The sequence below is a fragment of the Sorex fumeus genome, unplaced genomic scaffold, assembly GCF_029834395.1.
Source record: "Sorex fumeus unplaced genomic scaffold, SorFum_2.1 ptg000054l, whole genome shotgun sequence".
Taxonomy (NCBI): Eukaryota; Metazoa; Chordata; class Mammalia; order Eulipotyphla; family Soricidae; genus Sorex; species Sorex fumeus.
Genome location: NW_026606111.1, coordinates 15,082,069 through 15,107,443, shown reverse-complemented (window position 1 = coordinate 15,107,443; position 25,375 = coordinate 15,082,069). Strand labels below are relative to the sequence as shown.

General features: G+C 38.2%; 1 protein-coding gene across 1 annotated transcript in view; it reads left to right on the top strand.

Moving 5' to 3' along the window:
- Positions 1–15,138, top strand: part of MMS22L (MMS22 like, DNA repair protein) — a 123,623-nt gene extending 108,485 nt beyond the window's left edge. Inside the window, exons 20-24 of the mRNA XM_056125206.1 lie at positions 1,090–1,301; positions 2,868–3,031; positions 10,546–10,642; positions 13,797–13,964; positions 14,870–15,138. Coding sequence (XP_055981181.1) covers positions 1,090–1,301; positions 2,868–3,031; positions 10,546–10,642; positions 13,797–13,964; positions 14,870–14,951 — 723 coding nt within the window. The 3' untranslated portion in view covers positions 14,952–15,138. The remainder of the gene's footprint in view (positions 1–1,089; positions 1,302–2,867; positions 3,032–10,545; positions 10,643–13,796; positions 13,965–14,869) is intronic.
- Positions 15,139–25,375: the final 10,237 nt, after the last annotated feature.

The following is a 25,375-nucleotide window of genomic DNA, read 5'->3' as shown; positions in this document are numbered from 1 at the left end:
AAAAGACAAAATCTCCCGTCTCCAGGAAACTTAGAGTTGTTAGAGGAGTCAGGCTACCATAGATCAGTGATTTGCAATTTTTTTACACCTGTAGACTGGCACCGGCCCACAGAGCAGTGGGTTGAAGACCATAGCGAATGATGGTTCTCCCATTCCTAACAGGTTTCAGCCATCTGTCAGCCAGTCTGGGATGAGAACAGATGAGAGATGATCCTGTAGAATGTAACAGGTGTAAAAGAGCAGAGGGTGGCTAGGAGTTGAAGGCTCCTTTCTGTCAGTGAGAATATCATAGGAAAAGGGCATGAACCTTAAGAAAATAACCTGGAATGGGGAGATGGCCTCCAAGGGGAGCTGGAGTGCATGGTCCCATGGCACCCTTAGGGACGGCTGTGGAGCACTGAGCCACAATAGCCTCCAAATGCTGCTGTTTTTACCCTTCATTCTGCTCTCCCCCTCCCCCCCAAAAAAATTGACACACTAGAGAAAACAAATGGTTTTTATTGTGGCTAGAGGCTAAAGGGATTAATTCTATAATGGAAGGCCTTATATGTCTGCTAAAAAGTTTAGATTTACTTTTTTAAAGTAAATGTTGATGAATTTTGAGCAGAGAAGTGGAAGTAGAATCATTTACTTTTTAGAAAGATGTTTCTAGTGGCAGCATTTTAGGTAGTCTATACGAAGTTAGACGAGAGACTTTGGAGGTAGTGACTAGCACGTTGCCTGAACTATGGTGGGTATAGAGCCATATATGATGGGTATGAAGATTTCAAAAACATATAGGAACTCAGATCAAAAATACTTTGAATGGGTGTTACAGAATAAGAATTGGAACACTTCCAATATTCCAGGTCACTGCTTATGTAGATAGCAGTGTTAGTAATTGAAATGGGAAATTCTGGACGTGGAATACTGAGGATAAGTACTAATTCATGAACTAGCTTTAGCTTGTGGTGAAATATTTAGGTAATATGATGTACTTGTCAGTGGAAAATAGTGCTCTCATTCACGGGAGAGGAGGGACAGAGAGTACAGGGGTAATTACTTTTTTGACTTAACCTTTACTGTTTCTTTCTTTTTCCCCCACTACAGGGTATGTGTATGGTGTGTTGTCAGTCTCAAAATCCAAATGCCTATTTGAATCAGTTGCTAGGGAATGTCATTGAGCAGTATATTGGGCGGTTTCTTCCAGCTTCACCACATGTTTTTGGTCTTGGACAACATCCTGTTTTGTTGGCTTTAAGAAACTCACCCACTATTCTACTGACATCGTCTCTAAAGAAATACATAGTTCAAGTCATAAGGTATATCTGAAAATTTAAAATAGACTGTATTGGGACTGGAGAGATAATACAGCAGATAGGATGCTTTCGTTCATTGCATGCAACCACCTGGGTTCGATCCCTGGCATTTCATTTGGTCCCTGAGCACTAACAGGATAATTCCTAAGCTCATAGCCAGAAGTAACTCCTGAGCATCTCTGGATGTGGCCTCAAAACAAAAACAACTTTCGTCCCCCCACCCCCACTCCTCCACCCCCCCCAAGAGAGGGTATTTACAGTTGTCTATTAAAAAGTAATAGCACATCTGAAAAGTATTGACAATCTCTCGGGATACTTTTTCTTTGTTTTTCATTTGGGTGAATACTTTGTTTTACTTTTGGTCCACACCTGGATATGCTCTGGGTTTACTTTAGATTTAGTTGTATTTGGGGCTGGAGTGATAGCACAGCGGATAGGGCATTTGCCTTGCACTTGACCGACCCGGGTTCAATCCCCAGCATCCCATATGGTCCCCTGAGCACTGCCAGGAGTAATAGTAATTCCTGAGTACAGAGCCAGGAGTAACCCTTGTGCATCGCGGGGTGTGACCCAAAAAAGAGAAAAAAAAAGATTTAGCTGTATTTAATAATTTTTCATATTTTTCTGATTTTGGGAAACTCACCAATTCCAATTTTCATTAGTTTGCTTGGCAAATCATTAATACCTACCACGAACAAAGATTTGTTCTAAGAAGTTGCACTGCACTGTAGCACTATCCTTCCATTGTTCATCGATTTGCTTGAGTGGGCACTGGTAACATCTCACAACAAATTGTGAGACTTGTTACTGTTTTTGGCATATTGAATAGGTCACTGGTAGCTTGCCTTGCCGGCGAGATACTCTCAGTAGCTTGCTGGGCTCTCCAAGTGGGGTGCAGGAATCCAACCCGGATTGGCCGCATGCAAGGCAAAGGCCCTACCTGCAGTGTTATGACTCCAGCCCATTCTAAGAAGTAGAAAAACAAAAATGAATCAGATAAATTTTCTTTATGATCTGTTACTCATAAATCTTTGTTATTTTTTGTGTGTGTGCTGAAATTTGCTTTGAGGAAGGATATTAAGTCTTATAGTATCTCTGATTCTTTTCTTTTTCCTAAGGGAAAGAAGTAAAGCTAGAATAGGGAGCTGTTCTGTTCATTCGTAAATAGAAGACCCCTCATAATTCCTTTAGTAAATAAAAAAAGAAGAGACATTTCTTTATGCAGATTTGGCTTGGAGAAAATGTTTTATCATCAAGGAACACATAGAGATCAAACTAATTGAAAGAAAACCCACAAATTAACAATTAGATTTTCATTTGGATTTAAATTAAGCTCATTTTAAGACTAGATTGTTTTAATGTTTAGTTCATGTCCTTATTGACTCCTATTGCAAAAAAGATGTTTCTAAACTCTTACGTTAGAAAAAATGTGGTGAAATATACTTTTAAAAGTGTCTTCTATTAATTTAGAGGAGTTGAAATTTGCCAATACCTTTAAGTGTATGACACTTGATTCTGCTCTATTGAAACTTTAACCATGAGAAAAAATGAAATTATACTCCTTTTCAGGAAATCCTACTTAGAGGGCAAAGGGTCCTTGATCCCTCCTCGCTTAGCATCTGTTCTGGCCTTCATCCTCCAGCTCTTCAAAGAAACCAACATAGATAATTCTGATGTTGAACTACTTCTCCCTGGTATCTTAAAATATTTAGTGTTGGTCAATGAACCACAAGGTGAGTTTATTTATGACTTGTTATATTTTTCTGCTCACAGATTTTAAAAGTTCTATTTTTTATGTTAACTAAAACAATAGCTTTGACAGTGTATTTGACAGTATATTACTATTTTGCATTGATTTGTATAAAAAGGTAAGGTAAAGGCCCTCCCGTTGATCGTCGATTTGCTCGAGCGGGCCCAGTAACGTCTCCATTGGAGACTTTGTTGTTACTGTGTTTGGCATATCGAATACTCTCGGTAGCTTGCCGGGCTCCCCGAGAGGGGCAGAGGAATCGAACTTGGGTCGGCCATGTTGGCCGCTTGTAAGGCGAACACCCTACTTCTGTGCTATCGCTCCATTATGGCTAAAGAACAGACTCCGACCAATACTTCAGGTTGGGTGCGATAAAATAGTTTAAAACTGACATGTTTCATGTTTCAGTCTACTTGAGTGTTGTTTTTCCTGCTAAGTAAAATAGCTTATTTAAGGGTGAATCGTTTTATTAGAGTTGTTAACCTCTCAAATAGTAGTTGTTTGAGTAATCTCATTATTAAATACAACTAAAATACCAGGTAGTTGTAAGTCATTTTCAGTTCAGATTTCTGCAACAGTATCAAGATGAGTCCTTTGATCCTACTCCATTTTTTTAAAATCTTAGTAGCTTTATTGCCAGTGATATGTTTTAAAATGTTGTTTTTTGATCCACACTGTGAGTAGCATGTTTCAGTAAGCTTATTAAAAACATACAGAATAGTAACTATAGTTCTCTCCTGAAAGAATTTATAGTACAAACAGAATGGTGTGTGTGTATGTGTATGCGTGTGTGTGTGTGTGTGTGTGTATAAGAGAGAGAGAGAGAGAGAGAGAGAGAGAGCTGTAAATATTTATGAGAAAGACTTATCAAGTGCTTCTAATTGCTGTTGTCAGTTAGTACACTGTATATCCTAAAGATTCAGAGGGCAGAACTCAAAGTAGGACTTGGAAGGGTAGATAAATCTTTGAAATATTTTATTTCAAAAATTAATTTATATTTTGCTTTAATCCATTTTTTTGAATATTTAAAATGCTTCCCTCTGCTTTCAAGCTTTTATTTGTGGAAAATGTTTCATGTTTATATAGACTACCCCTCACTAGTTAAGGGCATCCTTTCACTGAAAAATATCCAGAGATGGATTCTAGACTCTTTAGAAATATTTCAGACAGACATATTAACATTTTAGGTCATCTCTTATTTCTGCTTTTTAACATTTTATCATGAAGAGATCAGTGTTGAAAAGGTAGTTTTTGCTGCTGTGATGTAGCTAGTAAACCATCACATGTTTAATGTAGATGAAATATGGAACCTATCTCTGATGTCAATATATGCTGAAAGAACAATACTCACACGGATTATGTGTTAGGCCCAGAGAAAACTTTCACTGACTCTCTTGATACCCTTAATGTTTAAGACACTTAGTAAATTTGTAGAAAAAAACATGTTATTAACTGGTTAAACAGTTCTCCTAAGAGTTTTTAAATATAGGTCCACTCAACAGGAAAAGGTTGAATTGTCCTTCTGGCATGACAATATGGAATGCACCAAAGACCAATACTCTACAAAGTCTGGTGAAAAAAACATTTTTTGAAATTTATGTTACCTGGAAATAGTTCTAAGGGTATAAAAACAAATGTGAAAGCATTTACTTAATAAAATCGGTGAAGGGGCTGGAGCTCTACTGCAGCAGATAGGGTACTTGCCTTTCACACAGCCAACCTGGGTTCTATCCTGGTATCCCATATGGTCCCCACCCGGAACTGCCAGGAATAATTCTTGAGTGCAGAACCAGGAGTTACATCTTAGTATTACCAGGTGTGGCCCCAGAACCAGCTCCACCCCCACCCCGTCACACACTCACACACACACACACACACACACACACACACATGCACGCACGCACGCACTCACGCACACCAACTAAACGTATTAGTATCTGGTATCTAAACAGGAGTAATTCCCTCTCTTTTTTTCTCCCAAATCAACAAGATAGAAATGTAGCTCAGACTAGAATATCCAAGAATGCAGGATTCCTTCCCCAGCTTCTAGGACCCTGTGAGAAGGATAGCAATATTGTTCCTTTCCCAAGCCACTTGGTGCTGTACTATGTTGCCTACTTGGCCTCAGCTCACGAGGTAGGTGGTATGACCTTGAGTGTGGCACCACTGAGACTGTTGGGACCATGTTCTGCCTTGTTGCCACTTAGTTTGTGAATCCATGCCATGGAAACAAGCAGAGAAAACCTAGTGCTGCTGCCTATTCTTCAATAAGCGTTTAACAAGCTGGAATTGTGTCACTCTAGAAGTCATGAGCATCATTGCTCCTCTGGGATTTTGTCAGGTATGAGAAAGCAGCACGGACAGCTAGTTTGATAAGCAAATTTTTGAGAGACAACTAGAAAGAACATCTGAATCAAAACTTAAACTCTGACCTCAGAAATTTTTCATTTGAAATGCCCAAGTTCATTTAGATCAACCAGTTCAACAACAGAGAAATCTATGCCTCAGGGAAACATTAAAACGAATGGTGTTGTATCTGCCAGCAACTAGTGTGATTTAACAGCTCTGTGTTCAGAGATGGGGGGCGGGGGGGGTGGGGAATCCTCTTTCAAACTACTATTTTCCAGTGGAAACTGTGGGCATATCTAAAGTTCTGATACAAGAGTAGCAGAGGCAGAGACTTCATACCATATGTGTGTTGGGGAGTCAGGGAGAAAGAAAGTAGGTATAACCAAAATATGTCAGCTTTCAACAGCAAAATAAAAATAAAAGACAAAAGAGTTGGAGAAATCATGGACCATTTTGTGTGTGTGTGTGTGTGTGTGTTTGTGTGTGTGTGTGTGTGTGTGTGTGATGTTTTGTGGAGGGGGAGCCAGGCTATCGAAGTTGATAGTGAGAGCAATCTGATATTGAACTTAATAAAAGTTATCCAGTATTTATAGAAAATATATTCCATGGAAAGCACCTAAAAGATGGTATGATGACACTGTCACGTCAAATAAGTAATGTTAGTAAAAATATAGAAATTATGAGAAGAAACCAGATGGAAAGTCTAAAGCAAAAAAGTACAATAGTGAAGCTGAAAAATTTTAAAGGGGCTTATTAGTGGGTTTAAATTGGCAGAATTATAAAACTTGAAGCTAGATTACTAGAGGTAATGCACTCAGAAGAACAAAAAGAATGAAGGGGAAAAAACAAACAGTTGTAAGAAATATGAAACTTTGTTAAGCACAGCATTATTTATATAATGAGTGAACCAGAAGACAGAACTGAAAAATACTGGAAGAAATAATAGATAAGGAGGACACTAAGATATAAGGACTAATTTCATACATTCAGGAAGCTCACCTAGGATAAGCTCAAAGAAATTCACAAATACAGTGTAAATATTGAAAATCCACTGCAATCTGAAATTGCTAAAAGCAACAAGAGGATAGAAGAAAATAACTCATTACTGGTAAAGAATCCCTGATCAGATTAACAGCTGACTCTTCAGCAAAATCACTGAATGCCAGAAGGCCATGGGATAAGATTCAGAACAAACCTAGAAAAAACTGTCAACCATGAATCTTTTTCAGTGAAGCTACCTTTCAAAAATTAAGGTGAAATGAAGGCATACCCAGATAATAATTGAGAGAATGTATTACTAATGGACCCACCCTATAAAACTTATAAAGAAAGTTCTTCAGAATGAAAGTAGTGACACCAGCAGTTATTCAAATTCACAGATTGAAAAAAATGCTGACAATGAATACAATTGTAGAAGAGGTTATAAATGTATTTCTCTAAAAGTAGTTGTAGAAAATAGCATAGATATATTTTGGGACTATTATATATAGAAGTGTAGAAACAGAGAGATAATAAAGAGGTGAAGATCATGTTTTGGATAATTATTTTAAAAAGCATATTGGTTTTAAATAACTAATTATCCAAAACTTGCCTTGCAGGCTACTAACTCTGTTTAATCCTAGACATTGCAGATCACACCCTACGTACTGCCAGGACTGACCCCTGAGTACACATACAAAAAAGAAAATCTAAATATTTTAAAATGCAAATATGCAGGTGGACGTGGCTATCGAAGAGATCCGAGTAGAAATCATGAATAATCTTCTCGATTGCCCTTCGGGAAGATGTGATAGATCCATCAGGAAGTTGGAGGGCAGTCATCTTGGTCTTGTAGTTGGGAAAGGACAGGCAGGTGTTGCGAATGCTTTTCCCGGTTTCTGCCTCATCTGCCAGCACTTCTGCTCCTCTCTTTTTGAGGTTTTCCTTGATCGCTTCTCTGCACTGCTTTGCGAGCTTAGACGTTCACTTGCAGTTGCCTGAAGCTTTCACCAAGCCACATTGGTAAATAAGCTCAAGAGTTTTCGAAGTCAGGCGTTTTTTTGTGGCTACCTCTCTTGGCGTTCCTCACACAATCATGGAGGTGCTGAACCAGTTGATCGTATTCCTCGTCAATGTTGTCAATGACGGCATCTTCCCATGTTGCAGCAATAGTGCCAAAGAGCTCCCAGTTGTTGGTCATTCTGGGAGTTATCTTCTTAAACTTTGCAGCCCTTTCTCCCCGCTCTGTGAAGTAGAATTTTGCACAAAGGTGACAGTCATCCAATCCCATTTGGAATTTTGGGACAACAGCAACATCAGTCAGGCAAAACCGTCAATTGAATATGATGTGGTCAGTTTTGTTGTGGAACCGTCCACTGGGAGACTCCCAAGTCCAACGTTTATATTCAGCCTTCTGGAACTGTGAGTTACCATGGATGGTCTTGGTCAACATGATGAACTCAGACAGTCTCTCACCCTGTTCGTTCCACTTTAGGCCATGGGTCCCGATATGGAGTTCTTCAGCTGATCTTCTCGGTCCTATCTTGGCATTAAAATCACCGACAATGATCTTGTAGAAGGTGTGACCTTCTTTATAGAACTTCTTCAATTTCATGTAATAAGAACTATGATGAAGAAGAACTTCTCAATTTCTCCTTCATCATAGTTGGATGTTGGTGTGTAGACAACGAAGATAGAAACTGCCAGCAGTGAGCCACATCTATTCAAGTATAATCGTTCGCTTTGGGTTATTAAAGACATTTGAATAAATCGATGCTCATGGCGAAGTTCGTGTTGACAAGGACACTGACACCACTGACACCTCTTTTGTCGCATGTTCCGAGGAACAGTTCTTCTCCAATGTCGAAAATGGCGTGATGTGATTAATGCCTTCTCGTCTCGGTCAGACCAGTGATGTCATACTTGATCTTTCATGCTTGTACCATCAGGTCCTCGATGGATGCATCCAATGCCAGCGTACATGCATTGAAAGTACAGACAGTAATTTTTGTCTTTCTTCATTTTGGCAGCCTAGTTCAGCCTTGAGATTTATCAGCCTCTCCTTCATCCTTCTTAACGCTACCATATTGGTGGCTCTTTCAGAGTCAGGGGAATGAGACCCATTGTATTTACTGGTTTTGGCATATCGAACACGCCATGGATAGCTTGACAGGCCCTGCCATGTGGTGGGATACTCTCGGTAGGCTTGCCAGACTCTCCACGAGGGATAAAGGCTATTAGGGCAGCCTCTAATCGCTCTTGTAGGTGTTCCCATGGTTCAAACCATATTTGAACCCTATCAGATATGGTGCGGCAGTCCTAGAGGATGGGTATTAAGTGTCTTATGATGTGTTGTGCGGTCCGGTAAGCATCCTGGAGCGTGGTGGTGGCTGGGTAGTGGAGGTAGTATTTTTATATGCTATCAAAAGCATTAGACACATATGAGGGAGACAAATTGAACTTAATGAAAATATAAAACTTTACTGCTTCATAGGTCACTACCAAGAAAGTGAAAAGACGACCCACATAGGCAACCCTAGGTCAATGTGTACAAGACAAGTGTCTTGCCTGCTGTACTCTCTCTCCCCAACCCCTGTGGGGAGTGGTGGAGGTGATTATTTTTTCACAAATCATCTTTTATGGGCTGGAGTGATAGCACAGGCCCAGCCGAGCCGGGTCGATTCCTCCACCCCTCTCGGAGAGCCCGGCAAGCTACCGAGAGTATCTCTTCTGCACGGCAAAGCCTGGCAAGCTACCCGTGACGTATTCAACATGCCAGACAGAGTAACAACAAGTCTCACGATGGAAACGTTACTGGGCCTGCTTGAGCAAATCGATAAACAATGGGAGGACAGTGGCAGTGACAGTGATCTTTTATGGAGGATGACAAGTACTTTCACTATTAAAATAAGTACATTACATGTTAATCCAGTGTTCTTATACTATGGAGAGCATCATTACTTAATATTAAGTTATATGCAAAATTTGGTTTGTACTTTTACTATAAGATATTAGTTCTGAAATGTTTCTTACTCTTAAAGCAGTTTGTTTTTCCACTTATATTTAATAAGCATAGCATTTGAAATGCACTGAATTTTCTGCTTTATTTCTTGGTACTTCTCCACTCTGTGTGTGTGTGTGTGTGTGTGTGTGTGTGTGTGTGTGTGTGTGGTGTGTGTGGTGTGTGTGTGTGTCCCAATTTTAAAAGATTTGGGTATATGTTTAAATAAGCCCTGAGTGCTTCCAGGTGTGGCCCCCCCAAAAAAAGTAGTTCTTGAGAGATAGTGCAGAGTTCAAGGTGTTTGCCTTGCACTTGGCCAACCTGGGCTCAATCCTTAGAACCTCCTCATGTGGTACACCCAGCACAGCCAGGAGTGATCCGTGAGTTACAGCCAGACCAAAAATAAAACACAGGATTAATTTTCTTGTATGAGATGTCTTTTGAAAAAAAGATAGCATCACAGGTAATATTTTATAGATGTATATGGAACTATTTAAGTGTAGGTAAGTTCCTGACTTCTATTTTGCTGTATACTTAATTTTGTTAGTGGGAAGAATATGAATTTTAAAAAATCAATCTTGTTAATGGGCCACAGAGATAGTGCAGGAAATAAGGGTAAGGCACTACTTCCCATGCACTTGACCCATTCTGCTTTGATTCCCGGCACCTCATATGGTTATCCAAGTACCTCTTGGAGTCATCTCTGTGCACACAGCCAGGAATAAGCTCTGAGCACAACCAGGTGTGGGTAAGAAGCCCCAACACCCTTTCCCTCCTAGGGGGGAATAAAATCAACCAATCTGCCTATCTATCTGTAAACCAGCTGAATTATTAAAAGCTGTCTTTTGTCAGTATAATGATTGCAGAATTAGGTCCAGTAGTGTTTTTAATATGAGCTCTTTTCTAAGAGAATGATCTATCTTCATGTGTATTTTTATTTTCCCAGGAAAGGTCATCAAAAAATAAACCTAAGCTATTTACATTATCTTAAAATGGAAGATCAGGAAATGCAGTTTTTGAAAAAAATGATTTCATATTTTAAAATGATAAAAGTATGTCCATACCTTAAGAAAACAACATATTTTTCCAAATTAAGAGTATTCATAAAATGAGGGTCCAGATGGTCCATTCAGACACCGTGTGTGTGATGCTGTAATTTTTCTTCCTAGTTAAAAGGCTGGCCACAGAGAACCTGCAGTGCATGGTAAAAGCCTGCCAAGTGGGGTCGGAAGGAGAACCTGCCACCCAGCTGACTTCTGTGTTTAGGTAACTGGAAAATATGCCAACTGGCAAGGAGACTGTTGCCAGCCATTTGACAGCCAACATGTTTTTTAAATAACTAATTATCCAAAACATAATGTGTTACTACTTGTTTATAGTATTTCAATTATTATATTTTTGGCAGTAATTTTGTTGCATTGTGTTATTTTATTTAAAAAATTAATGCTTGAGAGAAGGATTAGGAGAGGGGACTTTAAATTACTGGAGGATTTAGTAATGTAAACTCCTGCAAGTATTTAAGAGAAAAATTAGGAAACAGGGTAATGATGGTAGGGGTACCAGTTGTCAATTGCAACCATGTTATTTAGTTTCCAGTGTGATACATATATATCACTGGGTTTCTTACTGTAAATACTAGAAGCTCAGAAAGATCCATTATATTTAATTTAAGAAAATATTTTGTAAGCATATATCTTTTGTTCATTCACAAGAATAGCAATGCAACCTGAACATTTTGTGTTACTTTTTTTTTCTTCCATACTGTGCTTTCTGTTAGAGTAATAATTTCACATATTTCTTTCTCACATTTTCTACAAGATTGCCTTTATTCAATCTCTATATCTAACCCTAGCAGTGCCATGATAAATAATTTGGACAATTTCTTTTATTCTGTGTTGGGTCTATGAATCCTCAGGTTCTTTTTTCTCATTACACCTTTGGCAGTGGTCCAATGTTTATTTAAATTGAGATCACTTGAACAAAATAGTGGATTTGTGAAATTTGTAAGACCTTAAGAAAGGAGAAAAAAAATTTGAACAAAGATTGCATGTTTGTTATGTCCAGCTTAGTAAGCTCACAGACTTTTATTGAGTACATAAAGTGGAAATTTCAGGGTTAAAATATATAATTCTTATTTATAAACATTGTATATGCATCTAAAGTGTCTTGTTTGGTTAGAGGATATAAAAATAACTTAGAAATAACTTGTTTCGGGGGCTAGAGTGATATACAGCCATTAGAGCATTTGCCTTGTATGCGGCTGACCCAGGTTCAATTCCCAGCATCCCATATGATCTCCTGAGCACCGCCAGGAGTAATTCCTGAGTGCAGAGCCAGGAGTAACCCCTGTGCATCACTGGGTTTGGCCCAAAAAGCAAAAATTCCTTAATCTCTTCTGCACCTTTATTACCCAGATTTTGACAAGCAGAGTGGTTTTTGTTGTTACTATTGTTTGTTTTTTGAGCCACACCTGGTGATGCTCAGTGCTTACTCCTGGCTCTATGCTCAAGGATCAGTCTTGATGGAGCCCACAGGATCATTTGGGGTGCCAGTAATTAAATCTGTGTTGTTTGCTTGTAAGGCAAGTGCCTTACTTGCTGTGCTGTCTCTCTGCCCGCAAGCAGATTTTAATCTGGGAGGACAGAGGAGAAAGCACAGGGGATGTGGGTGTATTTAGACCTTTTGATCCCAACACTTTATGCTCCACCACCAGCCCTGGTTGTTACCCTGGAGACCCTTGAGCACCAAAGCACCATAGTCTTTTTTTCTTTTTTTCTCTCTCTTTTTTTTTAATTAGTGAAACACCATGAGGTACAGTTGTAGACTTACAAATTTTTGTGCTTGGGTTTCAGTTATACAATGATCGAGTATCCATCCCTCCACCAGTGCCTATTTTCCACCACCATGGATCCCAGTATCCCTCCCACCTCCAATTCCCCACCTCCCCCCCATCCCACCCCACCTCTGTGGCAGCGCATTCCCTTTTATTCTCTCTCCCCTTTTGGGTGCTGTGGTTTGCAAACGAGGCATTGAATGTCAGTCATGTTCGGTCTATAGACTACTTTCAGCATGCTTCTCCCATCCTAGGAGGATCCTCCCAACACCCTTTATTTGGTGCTCCCTTCTCTTATCTGAGCTACCTTTTCCCCTGGCATGTGTTGCTGGCCTCCAAGCCATGAAGTAAACCTCCTGGTACTTATCTTGGCTATTATTCTGCACCATAGTCTTGAGCCCTGGCTTGACTTGAACTACCCTACCTCTTTGTCTCTGGGAGTTTCTCACAGTATCCCTGAGGATGGCATGATATAAACCACACCCCCCCCCCGCCCCCCCAGAAAGAAGTAAGGCCCTCCCGTTGATCGTCGATTTGCTCGAGCGGGCCCAGTAACGTCTCCATTGGAGACTTTGTTGTTACTGTGTCTGGCATACCGAATACTCTCGGCAGCTTGCCGGGCTCTCCGAGAGGGGCAGAGGAATCGAACTTGGGTCGGCCATGTTGGCCGCTTGTAAGGCGAATGCCCTACCGCTGTGTTATCACTCCAGCCCCAGAAAGAAGTAAAAAATGAAAATCTCTAGGATTGATTTTTTTTTTACCGCATGCTTCTTCCTAGAATTTTAACTCCTCCCAGTACCATCAGCCTGGTTATGACTCACACTAAAAAAGGCCACTTCTGTCTTTCTTTTTTTTTTTTAATTTTTTTATTTTTATTAGTGAAACACCATGAGGTACAGTTGTAGACTTACAAATTTTTGTGCTTGGGTTTCAATTATACAGTGATCAAATACCCATCCATCCACCAGTGCCCATTTTCTACCACCACAGGTCCCAGTATCCCTCCCACCCCCCATCTCCCCTATCCCACTCTGTCTCTGTGGCAGGGCATTCCCTTTTGTTCTCTCTCTCCTTTTGGGTGTTGTGGTTTGCAAAAGAGGCACTGAGTGGCAGTCATGTTTGGTCTATAGTCTACTTTCAGCATGTTTCTCCCATCCTGGGAGGATCCTCCCCACACCGTTTATTTAGTGCTCCCTTCTCTATCTGGGCTGCCTTTTCCCCTAGCATGTGCTTTTCATTTTTAAGTGTTATAAATGGTCTTCCTAGTACCAGAGTGAGCACAGCAAGTAGGACATTTGCCTTTTACACAGCCAATCCATGTTTGATCCCTGGCAGCCCACATGGCTCTCCAAGCCCACTAGGAGTAATCTCTTAGTTCAGAGCCAGGAGTAAGGCCTGGGCACCACTGTGTATGGCCCAAAAGCAAAACAAAATAAATGGTCTTCCTATGGCCACTTATAACCTGGTTCTTCCGGTAATCTTATATGAAATGATATTTCCCGTGTTCATTTATAACTATTTGCCATATAGATATCAGTCCCAGAATTCGTCCCAGAAATAATTCTAAGTAACTTATTTTGCTTTCAGGCAATTCATCCAGGATTATGGTACGAAATATGATTATCAGATTTACAGCCTTTTAGAAACAGTAGCAGCATTGAATCAGCAGGTTGTTATTCACTTGATTTCTACCCTCACTCAGTCTCTGAAGGATTCAGAACGGAAGTGGGGCCTTGGCAAAAATATCACACAAAGGTATGTTTGACAATGTGATTAGGTCCTTCTGATAATGATTATCAAATGTGATTTTAAAACCATATTCTAGATGTGGTCTGTTTTTCCAGTTCCCAAAATTTGGACTGTGTCCAACTGCATTAAGAAATGTTCCAGACTGTTTGACACATCCATTCACAAATTGCTCTTTTGTGGTATCTGTAGAGAGTTTACAGTGTGGAGCATTGTGGCTAATGCTTCAGAGGCACATTGAGTATTCCTCAGAGACATGAAAGCCATATTGTCTCTATGGTTGTAAGTGCGACCTTTAGAAAAACATTTGATTTACCAAATCAGCTATATTATGTACATCCTGTGAGTAAGATGAATGACCCAGCAAGGCATTATGATTGGCGACTGAAATTAGCCCTTTTTTTTTATTTTTCCTTTTTTTTTTTTTTTTCTGGGCTCGAGTGATAAAATAGCAGATAGGGCACTTATCTTACATATGGCCAACTCAAGTTTTTTCCCTGATACCCATGTCGCCAAAACCACCTGGAGTGATCCCTGAGCCAGGAGTCAGGTTAGAGCACAGGTGGGTGTACCCGCAAAACAAAAACAAAATACAAAAGAGTTTTTTTTATTCTTATAGGCTTAAAGTTCAGCTGAAGGTAATGCTGACCTCTTTCAAGTATTGTGTGAATAAGCTTGTAGTTTCTAAAGAAGTTGTTTTGAAAGGACCAGCACTCAGACTAAAATTTATATCAGAAGAGTTGTTGAAAAATCAGACTACAGACAGACACACACACATACACACAAATACATACATGCAGAAAGAGAAAGAGTGTTATGGTAGATGTGGACATACTCAGGCAGCTCAATTTGTGATTACCTAAGTAAAAGTTAATGGAAAGGTAATGTATCTGTTTTCTTTTTTTCTTAAACAGGGAAGCATATTGCAAACTTTTATCTCAACTAGGACAAGTGGGACAAGATGAGATACAGAGACTGCAAAATGATTATACCTAATATTATATTTTGTGATTCATTCTCTATTGTAGTTATGCAAAGCCACTTTGTACCATTTGTACTTCAACTTGTAATTTGTTATTTAATGTTCTGATAAAAAATACTTTCTAGGATTTCCTTTTTCCTTCCATACCTGTAAGTATAAAGTAGATAGCTAAGGAGATAAAGATTAATTATGTTACTGGAGCTTTGGGACTTGCCAAACTACATTCTGTTTTCAAGTGATTTTAGTTAAAGTAAATTAAAGAAACTTTTTCTAACTGGAATTCTGCTTGTGTCCAAATTTGAAGTAGGTTTGTAAAGGTTGACTCTTACACTTTTTTTTTTTGGACCCCTGTACTTTTTGCTGTAATATGATTATAAGACACACTTCCTTGTGAGTGATTTGTATGTCAGTGTTTTAATGGTACATATTTTCCAATTACCTGACTGCCTTTATTTTTTTGGCGGGGGCAATATTTTTAGTAGGTGGGTCTTGTTATTCTTTTATTCTCTGTGAGGTGGGTTGATGGGTGATCAACATCACCCTTAAAGCACAGTTACCTTGTGGAGGATGAATCTAGTCAAAGGATTATGCAGATGATTTTGTATGTCTGCTTTTTAAAAACATAAGTTTTTATGCGTTAGTTAGTGACAACAGATGCCAGATGTTTTTCCGTTTTTTTGTTTTTTTTTTTTTTGGTCCTTTGATTCTTTCTCTTGCAATTGTCATTGAAAACCATATCAGAAGGAGAAAGAACAAAGCCCTTAAGAGAATAGTATTATTCTAGAAATCTTTAAGATTACAGAGGAACAGAAGGGGTGTGAAAGGTCTTCCCATTTATTTTCTTGCCCTTCAGTTAGAGCCCAGTAGAACTAAGCATCTTAAAAGTTTTCTTTAGGGAAGTAATTTTATTGCCTTTAGCAATGGTTGTCTTTCACTCATCAGTATTTTACACACTGGTAGGGCTCTTCTCTGTGACTTTTTTGTTATGAGCATCCTTTTTGTTTAACAAGTGTCCTAGTCCCAGTGGTAAGAACTAACTTAGGTCTCAACTCAGCTGTGGTGTGATCTTCAGCAAGTAACTTAACCGTTTTGGAGTCTCAGTTTCTTCATGGAGGGAAAATTTTTTTTGTTTTCTAATGTTATTGTTAGAATCAATGAAATAATGTATATGAAAATATTTGGTGACCTAATTTCTATTTGGAGCCATACTCACATTTCTTCCTTTTTTGTACTATGTCCCACATGAATGATCCCATTTTTTTCCAGTGTCTATCTTGCTGTAGATGTCATGTTTGCTAATTCAAATAATTTCTTTATTGTTTTGTTGATATCGGTCTGATATCGGTAACATGGTCCTATGAAAAATATTTTAACACCTTTCTGGTTCAAGAAATAGCTTTAAAAATTTAAACTCAAAAAAAAATTTAAACTCATTGCCGTCAGCTATAATTGATATCCCTCTTCTAATTGTAGTCTGTTTGATCTAAAGAAGTATGTGTCATTATGAAATAGTGTATTTTACCCTGAAATCAACTGTCATTACTTAAAGTGGAATGAATGTGTCTTTTTAAGGATATGTTATATAAATATATTTTTCATTGATGGTAACCTGTTAAACTAATAATTATTACTTTGCAAGTTTTAGCATTGAAATTTTTATTTATTTAAAGTGATGTCTTTAAAGAAGATTTGTGTGTTTATGTGTGTATATATATATATATCTTTTGTGGAAACTTTAATAAAGTATCTTTGAGAATCTTGTGTATTAAATTTGTAAGGGATATGGAAAACTATTGAATCATGCATTTGATGCAATATCTGTAGATATTATATCTACAGATATTATATCTGTAGATGCAATATCTGTAGATATTTAGAATAGCTTAGAACAAAGATTTTACTTAAAAGATCAGTCACTGTATCACTGTCATCCTGTTCTTTATCAATTTCCTTGAGTAGGCCCTAGTAACGTCTCCTTCGTCCTAGCCCTGAGAATTTAGAAAGTGCCACATTCGAGGCTCTTTCAGGGTCAAGAGAATGAGACCCATCATTGTTACTGGTTTTTAGCATATTGAATATGCCGTGGGGAGTTTGCCAGACTCTGCCATGCGGGCAGGATACTTTCAGTAACTGCCAGGTTCTCCAGAGTAAGAACTAGATAATAAGATGCCTACTATGCTTTGGGGAATTGGGTTTTATAGTCTCTGGGTCTATGGCCATTGATGGGATTACATGGCGCCAGGGGCAGTTGGTGGGTGTAACGCCTACATACTGGAAGATGGGGAATCTGGGTGGAGGAGGCTCAGTCCCGATCCAAGCAGACTTGGAGATCTAAGCCTCAGGTACCGCACACCTGAGTTCCTCTGCCAGTTCCTTCATGCATGAGGCTTGTCCGAACATGTGGAGAGTGGCTGTGGCCATTAAGCATGGCTGTGACTGGAACCGGAGGTCTTCAGCTGCCGGGGCTCTGCTCAGGGTCGGGAGGGAAACTCAACCCGCCCTCCAAGGAGGATCAGTAGTAACTCAAAAAATACTTGTACGTGTATTTATTTCTTGTATTTTGTTTATGTAGAAGTATGTTTCTAAAGCTCTTTTTTAATTGAAGAGAAAAAATTATATGGTGCCTGGGTGATAGTATATACCAGGTACATTTACCTTGCCTACAGTCAACCAAGGTTTAATCCCCAGCATATTATGTAGTTCCCTAAGAACCATATGGCCACTGCCAGGAGTGGCCTTATGGTTCTGAGAGCCAGGAGTAACCCCTGAGCATCTCTGGGTGTGTCCCAAAAACAAAATAGAAAGAAAAATTACTATTCATTTCCTTTGCTTAAAAATCTGTGCTGTCCTTGTTTGTTCATTGCAGCACTCTTTACAATAGCCAGAAACTGGAAGAAACCTGAATGCCCAAGAACAGATGACTGGTTAAAGAAACTTTGGTACATCTACACAATGGAGTACTATGTAGCTGTTAGAAAAGATGAAGTCATGAAATTTACATACAAGTGGTACAATATGGAAAGTATCATGCTAAGCGAAATGAGTCAGAAAGAGAGGGATAGACATAGAAAGATTGCATTCATCTGGGGGATATAAAGTAACAAAGTATGAGATTAATACCCAAGAATAGCTGAGATCAGCACCAGGAGGATTACTCCATAACTTAGAGGCCAGCCGGGTATCCTAGAGGAAAGGGCAGTTCAGATAGAGAAGGGAGCACCAAATAAAGGGTGTTTGGAGGATCCTCCCAGGATGGGAGATGCATGTCGAAAGTAGACTATGGACTGAACATGTTTGCCACTCAATGCCTCTTTTGCAGACCACAACACCCAAAAGGAGAGAGAGAACACAGGGGATTGCCCTGCAACAGAGGCAGGGGGGGATGGGGGGATGGGAGTGGGGGGATATTATCCATGGTGGTGGAAAATGGGCACTGGTGGAGGGATGGATATCTGATCATTGTATAATCGAAACCCAAGCACAAAAAATTGTAAATCTACAACTGTAAAAAAAAAAAAAAGAAACAAAAAAAATTTTTAAAAAATGGCGTCTTCTAAAAAAAAATCTGTGCTGTCTGTTCTCCATTACTTAGTACTGTTGTCTCTTTTTTATCTGCAGATATGGAATATCTTATTTCTGCTTCCTTAATTCTTATCTTTTTTCCCACCTAAATACCTTGTAATATCTGAGGCTGTGCATTCTGCCCCTATATTGTAAGCTATTTTCAAAAGATTTTTTTTTAAAGAAAGATCTATTTGTCCCAGCTTTGCATTTCTCATAAGTGACACACTTCAGGCACCTGCCTGTGCTGGGCATCAAAACTCAGGGCCTCATACATATTAGGCATGTGCTCGACCACATCAGACATACCCCTGACCCCTGCAGGCCATTCTTTCGGTGAAATCTGCAAGTATGTTCTCATTTCTGATTTTTGGGTCTGTGCTAGTTATATTTTTCTTTTTCAACCATTCTCAGTGATACTGGTCCTTCCTGTATACACAATATTTTGAAAACAATTTCACAGTTTTCTTTTTGTACCCAGCGGTAAGTTACCTGGTCCTTTACCTGCTCTGGTTTAGCATTATTGTGGTCAATTGATAATGCAGTTTTTTGTTTTGTTTTTTCTTTTGGGGTCACACCCAGCAATGCTCAGGCGTTACTCCTGGCTCTGCGCTCAGGAATTACTCCTGGAGGTGCTTTGGAGACCATACAGAATGCCAGGTATTGAACCCGGGTCAGTAGCTTGCAAGGCAAACACCCTACCCCTGAACTATCGCTCCAGCCCCCAGATAATACAGTTTTGTACTCATCTACTTCTAGTGTTGATATCTCTTGAAATGTCTAACAGAAGCCTCTTGAAAAGTTATGTAGCTTGTCAAGTCACCCTCATCACTGGTATTCTAGCCTTTTTTTTTTTTGCCAAGGTTCTACAACAGTAAAGTCAGCCCAGAAACTTGACAGACATCGTACAAAGATTCATCACTATTCTGTACTTGTTCTGCAATTCCATCACCAGTTCAGGCTTTGGCTATTTTTTTTTCCTTTTAGCTATTACTTCCAATGTAGCCTTTTTTGGGTGATTGGTGGGGAGGAGTGGCATACCCGGGGATGCCAGGGTTTACACTTGGCTCTGCACTCAGGGATCACTCCTGCAGGCTCAGGAGACCATATGGAGTGCCATCGATCTAACCCAGGTTGGCTGCATGCAAGGCCAGTGCCCTATCCACTGTACTACTCGCCCCATCATAATTTTTTTCTACTGGACATTATAATCTCATTTCTACTGGAATCTCACAAATTAAGTGCAGAATACTCCTTTTCCCGTGCTGCTCCTTAGATACACCTTTTTTCCTCTCGTGACTCCTCAAGGACCTCCAGCTTCATTGTCTGACTCTAGCTCAAAGAGCTGGAGCACTTGCCTTGCATGCGTACATCCAGGTTTAATCCTAGACACCACATGGTGTCCTGAGCACCACTGAATGTAACCCTAAAGCTCTCCAACTCTGCCAGTAGTGCCCCCCCCAGCCCCCTAAGCACTGCTTGGGAAGCTACCCATTTAAATAATAATAATAATAATAGATTGGTTTGCCACTGGTGTATTGTTGGATAACATTTAGTTGTCCTTGCTCCTCCCACAAGTTTATTGAGTTACCCCCACAACAATGCCCCTGAGGCACACCCAATTGCATCCAGCACTAATAATCCTAGATTGCTTTTCTCTTTCCTTTATGTCTTATGTATGTCTTAGCAATGTCCTTTATATACAGATACAAGAAGACAGTTGATGCTATGCTTTGTAACATGGGAGTTAATTGACCCCAAATAGTATTTACTCCTGGCATCCATCATATTTACCTGACTTTAGCCTCAGTTGCCGTTACTTCCTAACAGTCCCAAAAGGAGAGTCCCGAAGAAGGGATTGAATGGATTCAGGGCAAGCTATAAGCTACCCTGGCATTGAAAGGGAACAAGCTAAGCACCATAAGTATAATAAGAGCACGGTCATGGAACAAACTGTTATGACCCAAAAAGAAGTGATTGAATAAGGACCTTGCTAGGATTAGGAAAGAGTAACCTGGCCTAAGGACTATAGTTTGGGATATATAAGCAAGATGTCCCCAAGAAAAGCCAACCATTAAGCTCCTACTGTGTTCATACAAAATGACTAGAAATATAATTGTTTAAATGGATTACTACCTGAGGAAAAGAAAAAGCAATATACCCTAGATGGGTGCCCTTGAGCCGATCTCCTAGTAAAGTGCTGAACCCTCAGATGGTATTTTGCCCTTGAGTTAATCTCCTGGAACTTCCCCTAAAGGAGTGGCTTTACATCTGTTTGTTGTTATAACAATGTTCAACCCCACCTATGTGTACCCCTACCCTTAATGGTTTCTATATAACAATGCTGTAACGGGAAGAGGAAATAGATAGGGACTAGAAGAGGACTTTGAGGTCTATGAGGAGACTAGGATGATGAAACTATGATGACTGGGACTACAACCAAAACTATGACTATGATTGTACTGTAAGGGGAGAGATTGGACTATGCTGGAGAGGAGAGAGAAGTAAACTGACTACCTACCACCCTGGGGTCCAGTCTCTGTTTCTTCATTCCCCCAGACCTTTTTCCGTCCATTGCCATGAACTGGTCTGGGGAGGTGGCTCTCGGCCACTGAACGCTCACATCCTGCATGTGCCCACATGCTTCGCACAGTTTATAATGCTTCAGCTTTCAGGAGTACAGCTTCACACCTTTATATGTGTTAGACGATTCACTGCAGCCATCACACTATCAAAATCACCGCCTCTCACCCTCATGTCATCCCTCTTCTCTCTGGTAACCACCTGTCTTTACAGTAACTACCTTTAACTTTCCAAAACTGCCTCAAATAGGAAATAGATTCTTAGCTGATTTTTTTCCTGAGTGCCATGTTCATATTACATTCTGAGTCTCCATTTTACACCAACTTGAAAGACTACTATACCTATTTATCAATATCTTTCTATATCTATCTAAACCTAGTCTTAAGACAGAGGGAAGATAAAATAATACATTTTCTCATGTGACTTGTAATAAGAAAATTGTTGTTTAATGCCAGATTGCAGGGGGCAAGGGGTGGACAGACAGATAGTATAGCAAGTAGGGTGCTTGCCTTGCATGTGGCTGACCAAGATTGGATCTGTGGAACTGCACATGGTCCCCTGAGCACCCCTCCTCCCCAATTCCAAATGAAACAGCAGAAAAAGATGATTAAAGGTCACAGTAGTAAAGGACTTTATTAGACAGCAGATTTGGTTTGGACTTAAATTTTAGCTTAACATTTAATTATGGATGAAGTATTGCCTCCATACCAAAATCATTTCGTATTGAGTTCATTTCCATTAGACATTTCATAGTTTAAAACTTTTATACCATTAGAGACCTTTAGTATAATTTAAGTATATTTGGCTTTTTTCTTCTTGAGCATATATGTAAAAATATTTGTAGGTTGTTAGACTATATTTTCATTTTTCATAGTTATAATCTCATTTCATCACACATTCTTAGAGCTACTTAATTCTTACAGAATTATCAGTTTTCATGTACTTTCACAAATCTGACAGCTTTTATTTTTAATTTATATCTGCTAAAACTATGTGGTACCTCAAAAATTGACAAGCCTCTGCCATTAAGAAAAATCTATAAAGCATTCCTTCCCTAAATCCTACATGCTAAATAGTACATCTTTCTCAGCAAAAAGGGTAAATATCTTAGGAATGTTAACAAAATATGTGTTATTCATGTTGAACCACTGCTCTTTCATTGGTAGTTTTTTTTTAATATACGTCTTACATTTTCCAAAAACGAATCTGCTTATTCATGGGGTTAAGAATATTTCCTTGTCAATCAAGTGTAAAGAATGCCAATATAATAGCCTTTGTTGGTTAAGGAAACTAGGTGTATAGTTTATTTCATATTTAATTAGGTATAAAATAATGATTTTCATTGTTGTAGACTTTATTCATTGGTAAGGTTTTTAAAATCAACTGGAGCAATTGATTATAATGACCAGTTTTTTGCTTAATAAAGTTTTTAGTGTGCTGATAGTTACTCACTTTATTGCATTAGGTAAATTGTGCTATTCAAAAGCTCTGGGTATTCTTATACACATTTCTATTTTGTGTGTACAAAAAATATATGTAATAAAAGTGATATATTTAACTTATACTGCACCCATGATATTTAAGTTTTTTACAATAAGTAGACTTTAAAATCCAAAATAAAACTGAATTATGTTACCTGGGGTATTAATTTCTTATTCCTATGGGTGTTGTACTCTGTGGTAAAACAATAGAAAGTTAAATTTTCACCTATTTCAGTAGCTAAAGGGTGTACAATATATGTGAGTTAAAGTGTGAAGGAAATATAAAGAAAATGTATTCAAATATTCTTATCATAATCTGACCTAAATGATAACCATAATCATCTGTTACTAAGTATCTAAAGGAATACATTGCATTTTACCTTACAAATTATTTTAGAGATGAATGTTTTTGCTGCCTTTTCTTTCCATGATAAAATTAATCAGTTGACAACTGTTTAGTATTTTTTTAAAGTAAAAATGTAAATGATGTTGGAAGTTAGATGATCTCCCTATTTTCCCTATTTTTTAAAAATTTAAGTGAAGATACGTTACGAGTTTTAATTTTGAAGAAATAGAAGATGAATTAATATAGGATGGATGGTAGTGGGATAATTCACTTAAATAGAAAATATATATCAGAATTATTGTAATACAATTTAATTCATATGTTGAAACATTCTTGTGAAACTTCAGTTCATTTTTCATATTGACAAATCAAGAGAAAGGATACACTTATAAGTTATATGGGGATTCTGTCTTTTTTATAAGAAGAGGGATATTGTACTCTGGATATTGTTCCTTAGTTATCACCATAAAGGATACTTACTCTAATTATGCAATACTTTAAAATACTCTTGAGTTTAAATCAGTTCTGTAGAATTGTAGAGTAGCACATCCCGCTTCACTTAAGAGGGATTTGATCATCTAAACAAATAGTTAGAAATCCACACAGAAGTAATACCTAATAATCATAGACTACCTTTCTGTTGAGTCAGATGGGCTTATTTTCTTTCATGCATTGGACATAGGAATCTGTCACTTTAAATGAATTTGAATAGTTAACAAGTTAAATTATTGGAAGGCAAATTCATGCCAACTAGAACATTTAGTAAGCCCAAATTTAGTAAATTTGACTGTTTTAGGTCCTTCTTGAAAAGATTTCTGCAGTGTTAGAATTGGTTTCTCAAAAATGGTAAGGCATTTAAAACATGTTGTCAGTACCAGTTTTCACTTTTCAGAACTGCAAAAATATTCTTTAAGGTTTAGGTGTTTGTTTTTGTCTAAGTATCAGTTCTTTTTTAAAAATTTACCTTTTTCCACATGATTTTGTAATTCTATATTTTAACTGAACATTTTTCATAAATGCAGGAGGTAAACATTTTATTAATACACTTTTCCTTAATTTTTCTCAAAAAAAATAATAAAAGGGGCTAGATAAATAGTATAGGGGTTAAAACATGTAAATTGCTTCACATGCAGCTGACCCAGTTTGATACCAGGCATTACATAGTCCCTTGAGCATCTCAAGAATAACCCCCAAGCACCAGGTATAGCCCCAAACATCCCCCCAGTAAATAAAATTTATTTTCCCTTACCCTTAACATTCCCTTCTGCCCACTAATCAGCATAATCATAATTTATATGTACATATCTGTGTATATATTTAAAATTACCTCCTCTCTGCCTGTTAATTAACAATCAAAATTTATATATGTATATATTTAAAGTGTAATGTTTTAAGGATTTTATAGCATAACCATGTATAAAGTTATTGAATTCTATATTTAGGATAAAAAAGTTTATTCATTTCTGAATTTCAGAGTAGTTACATAATAAAATGGCAATTTCCTGCAAGACAAGGAGGATTACTGGATGATTAGATTATGCCAGGGGAAAGAGTCAGGAAAAAAGCCTTAATAAAGTGACTTCCATCTTAACAAGATTAGGAAAAAGGAAAAAATTGCATTGAGTTTTTATTTAGATGTTATTATTGAGTTATTACTGCTAAATTTATGTTCAAAATTATTGAGCTGTTTTGTTTTTAACTTCTGTTACAGGCAAAGAAAATCCAAAAACCTAGCCTAAAAAAGAATTCTTATGCATTATTAAAAGTGGTAGTAATAAAATATGTATTTGGCAGTGGAGAAGAATCCCATAAGTGCTCAAGATTGACATAACCTTTAACAAAGTGGAAAAACTTTTATTAGAACTGCCGAGTCTAGGTTCAAATTTATGTCAAAGCACTTTATGGTGCCATAATTAGTACAACTAATTTTTTTGAGCTTTAAAATGTCATTTTTCACTAAATGACTTTAAATGAGATGTTTGAAGGGCTACTGTTTGAGGCTAGAAATAGTTTAGGGATCTTTGGACTTGATACACCTTTTTTCTAATGAGTGATGTCTCTTTCCCTGCACTCCATAGCATATTTACCAAGGCCTACCTAGTAATTTTTGAACTTGAAAAATAATCATCCTGTTTACAAGGTTCTACAGATGGCAAAATACATTATATTATGAGGAACATTTTTTTCCTTAGAGTACTTGGGAGTATTTGCCACATCCTCACAACATTCTTTTGATTTAATAGAGGAGTCAACAATTACCACTTTCAAATATTGAAAAATTGAAGCACTGTAAACTGAAGCTCCTGACCAAAGGTTATAGAATAATCGAGGTCAAAAATCTGGGGATATTAATTGCTGTTCCAGTACCCTATTATTATCTTAATAAAATGTGGCATTTAAAAATTTATGATGTCTTAATGCTGAGTCTGTTGAGTGGGATTGCAGAATGTTAATTTTTTAAAAAAGA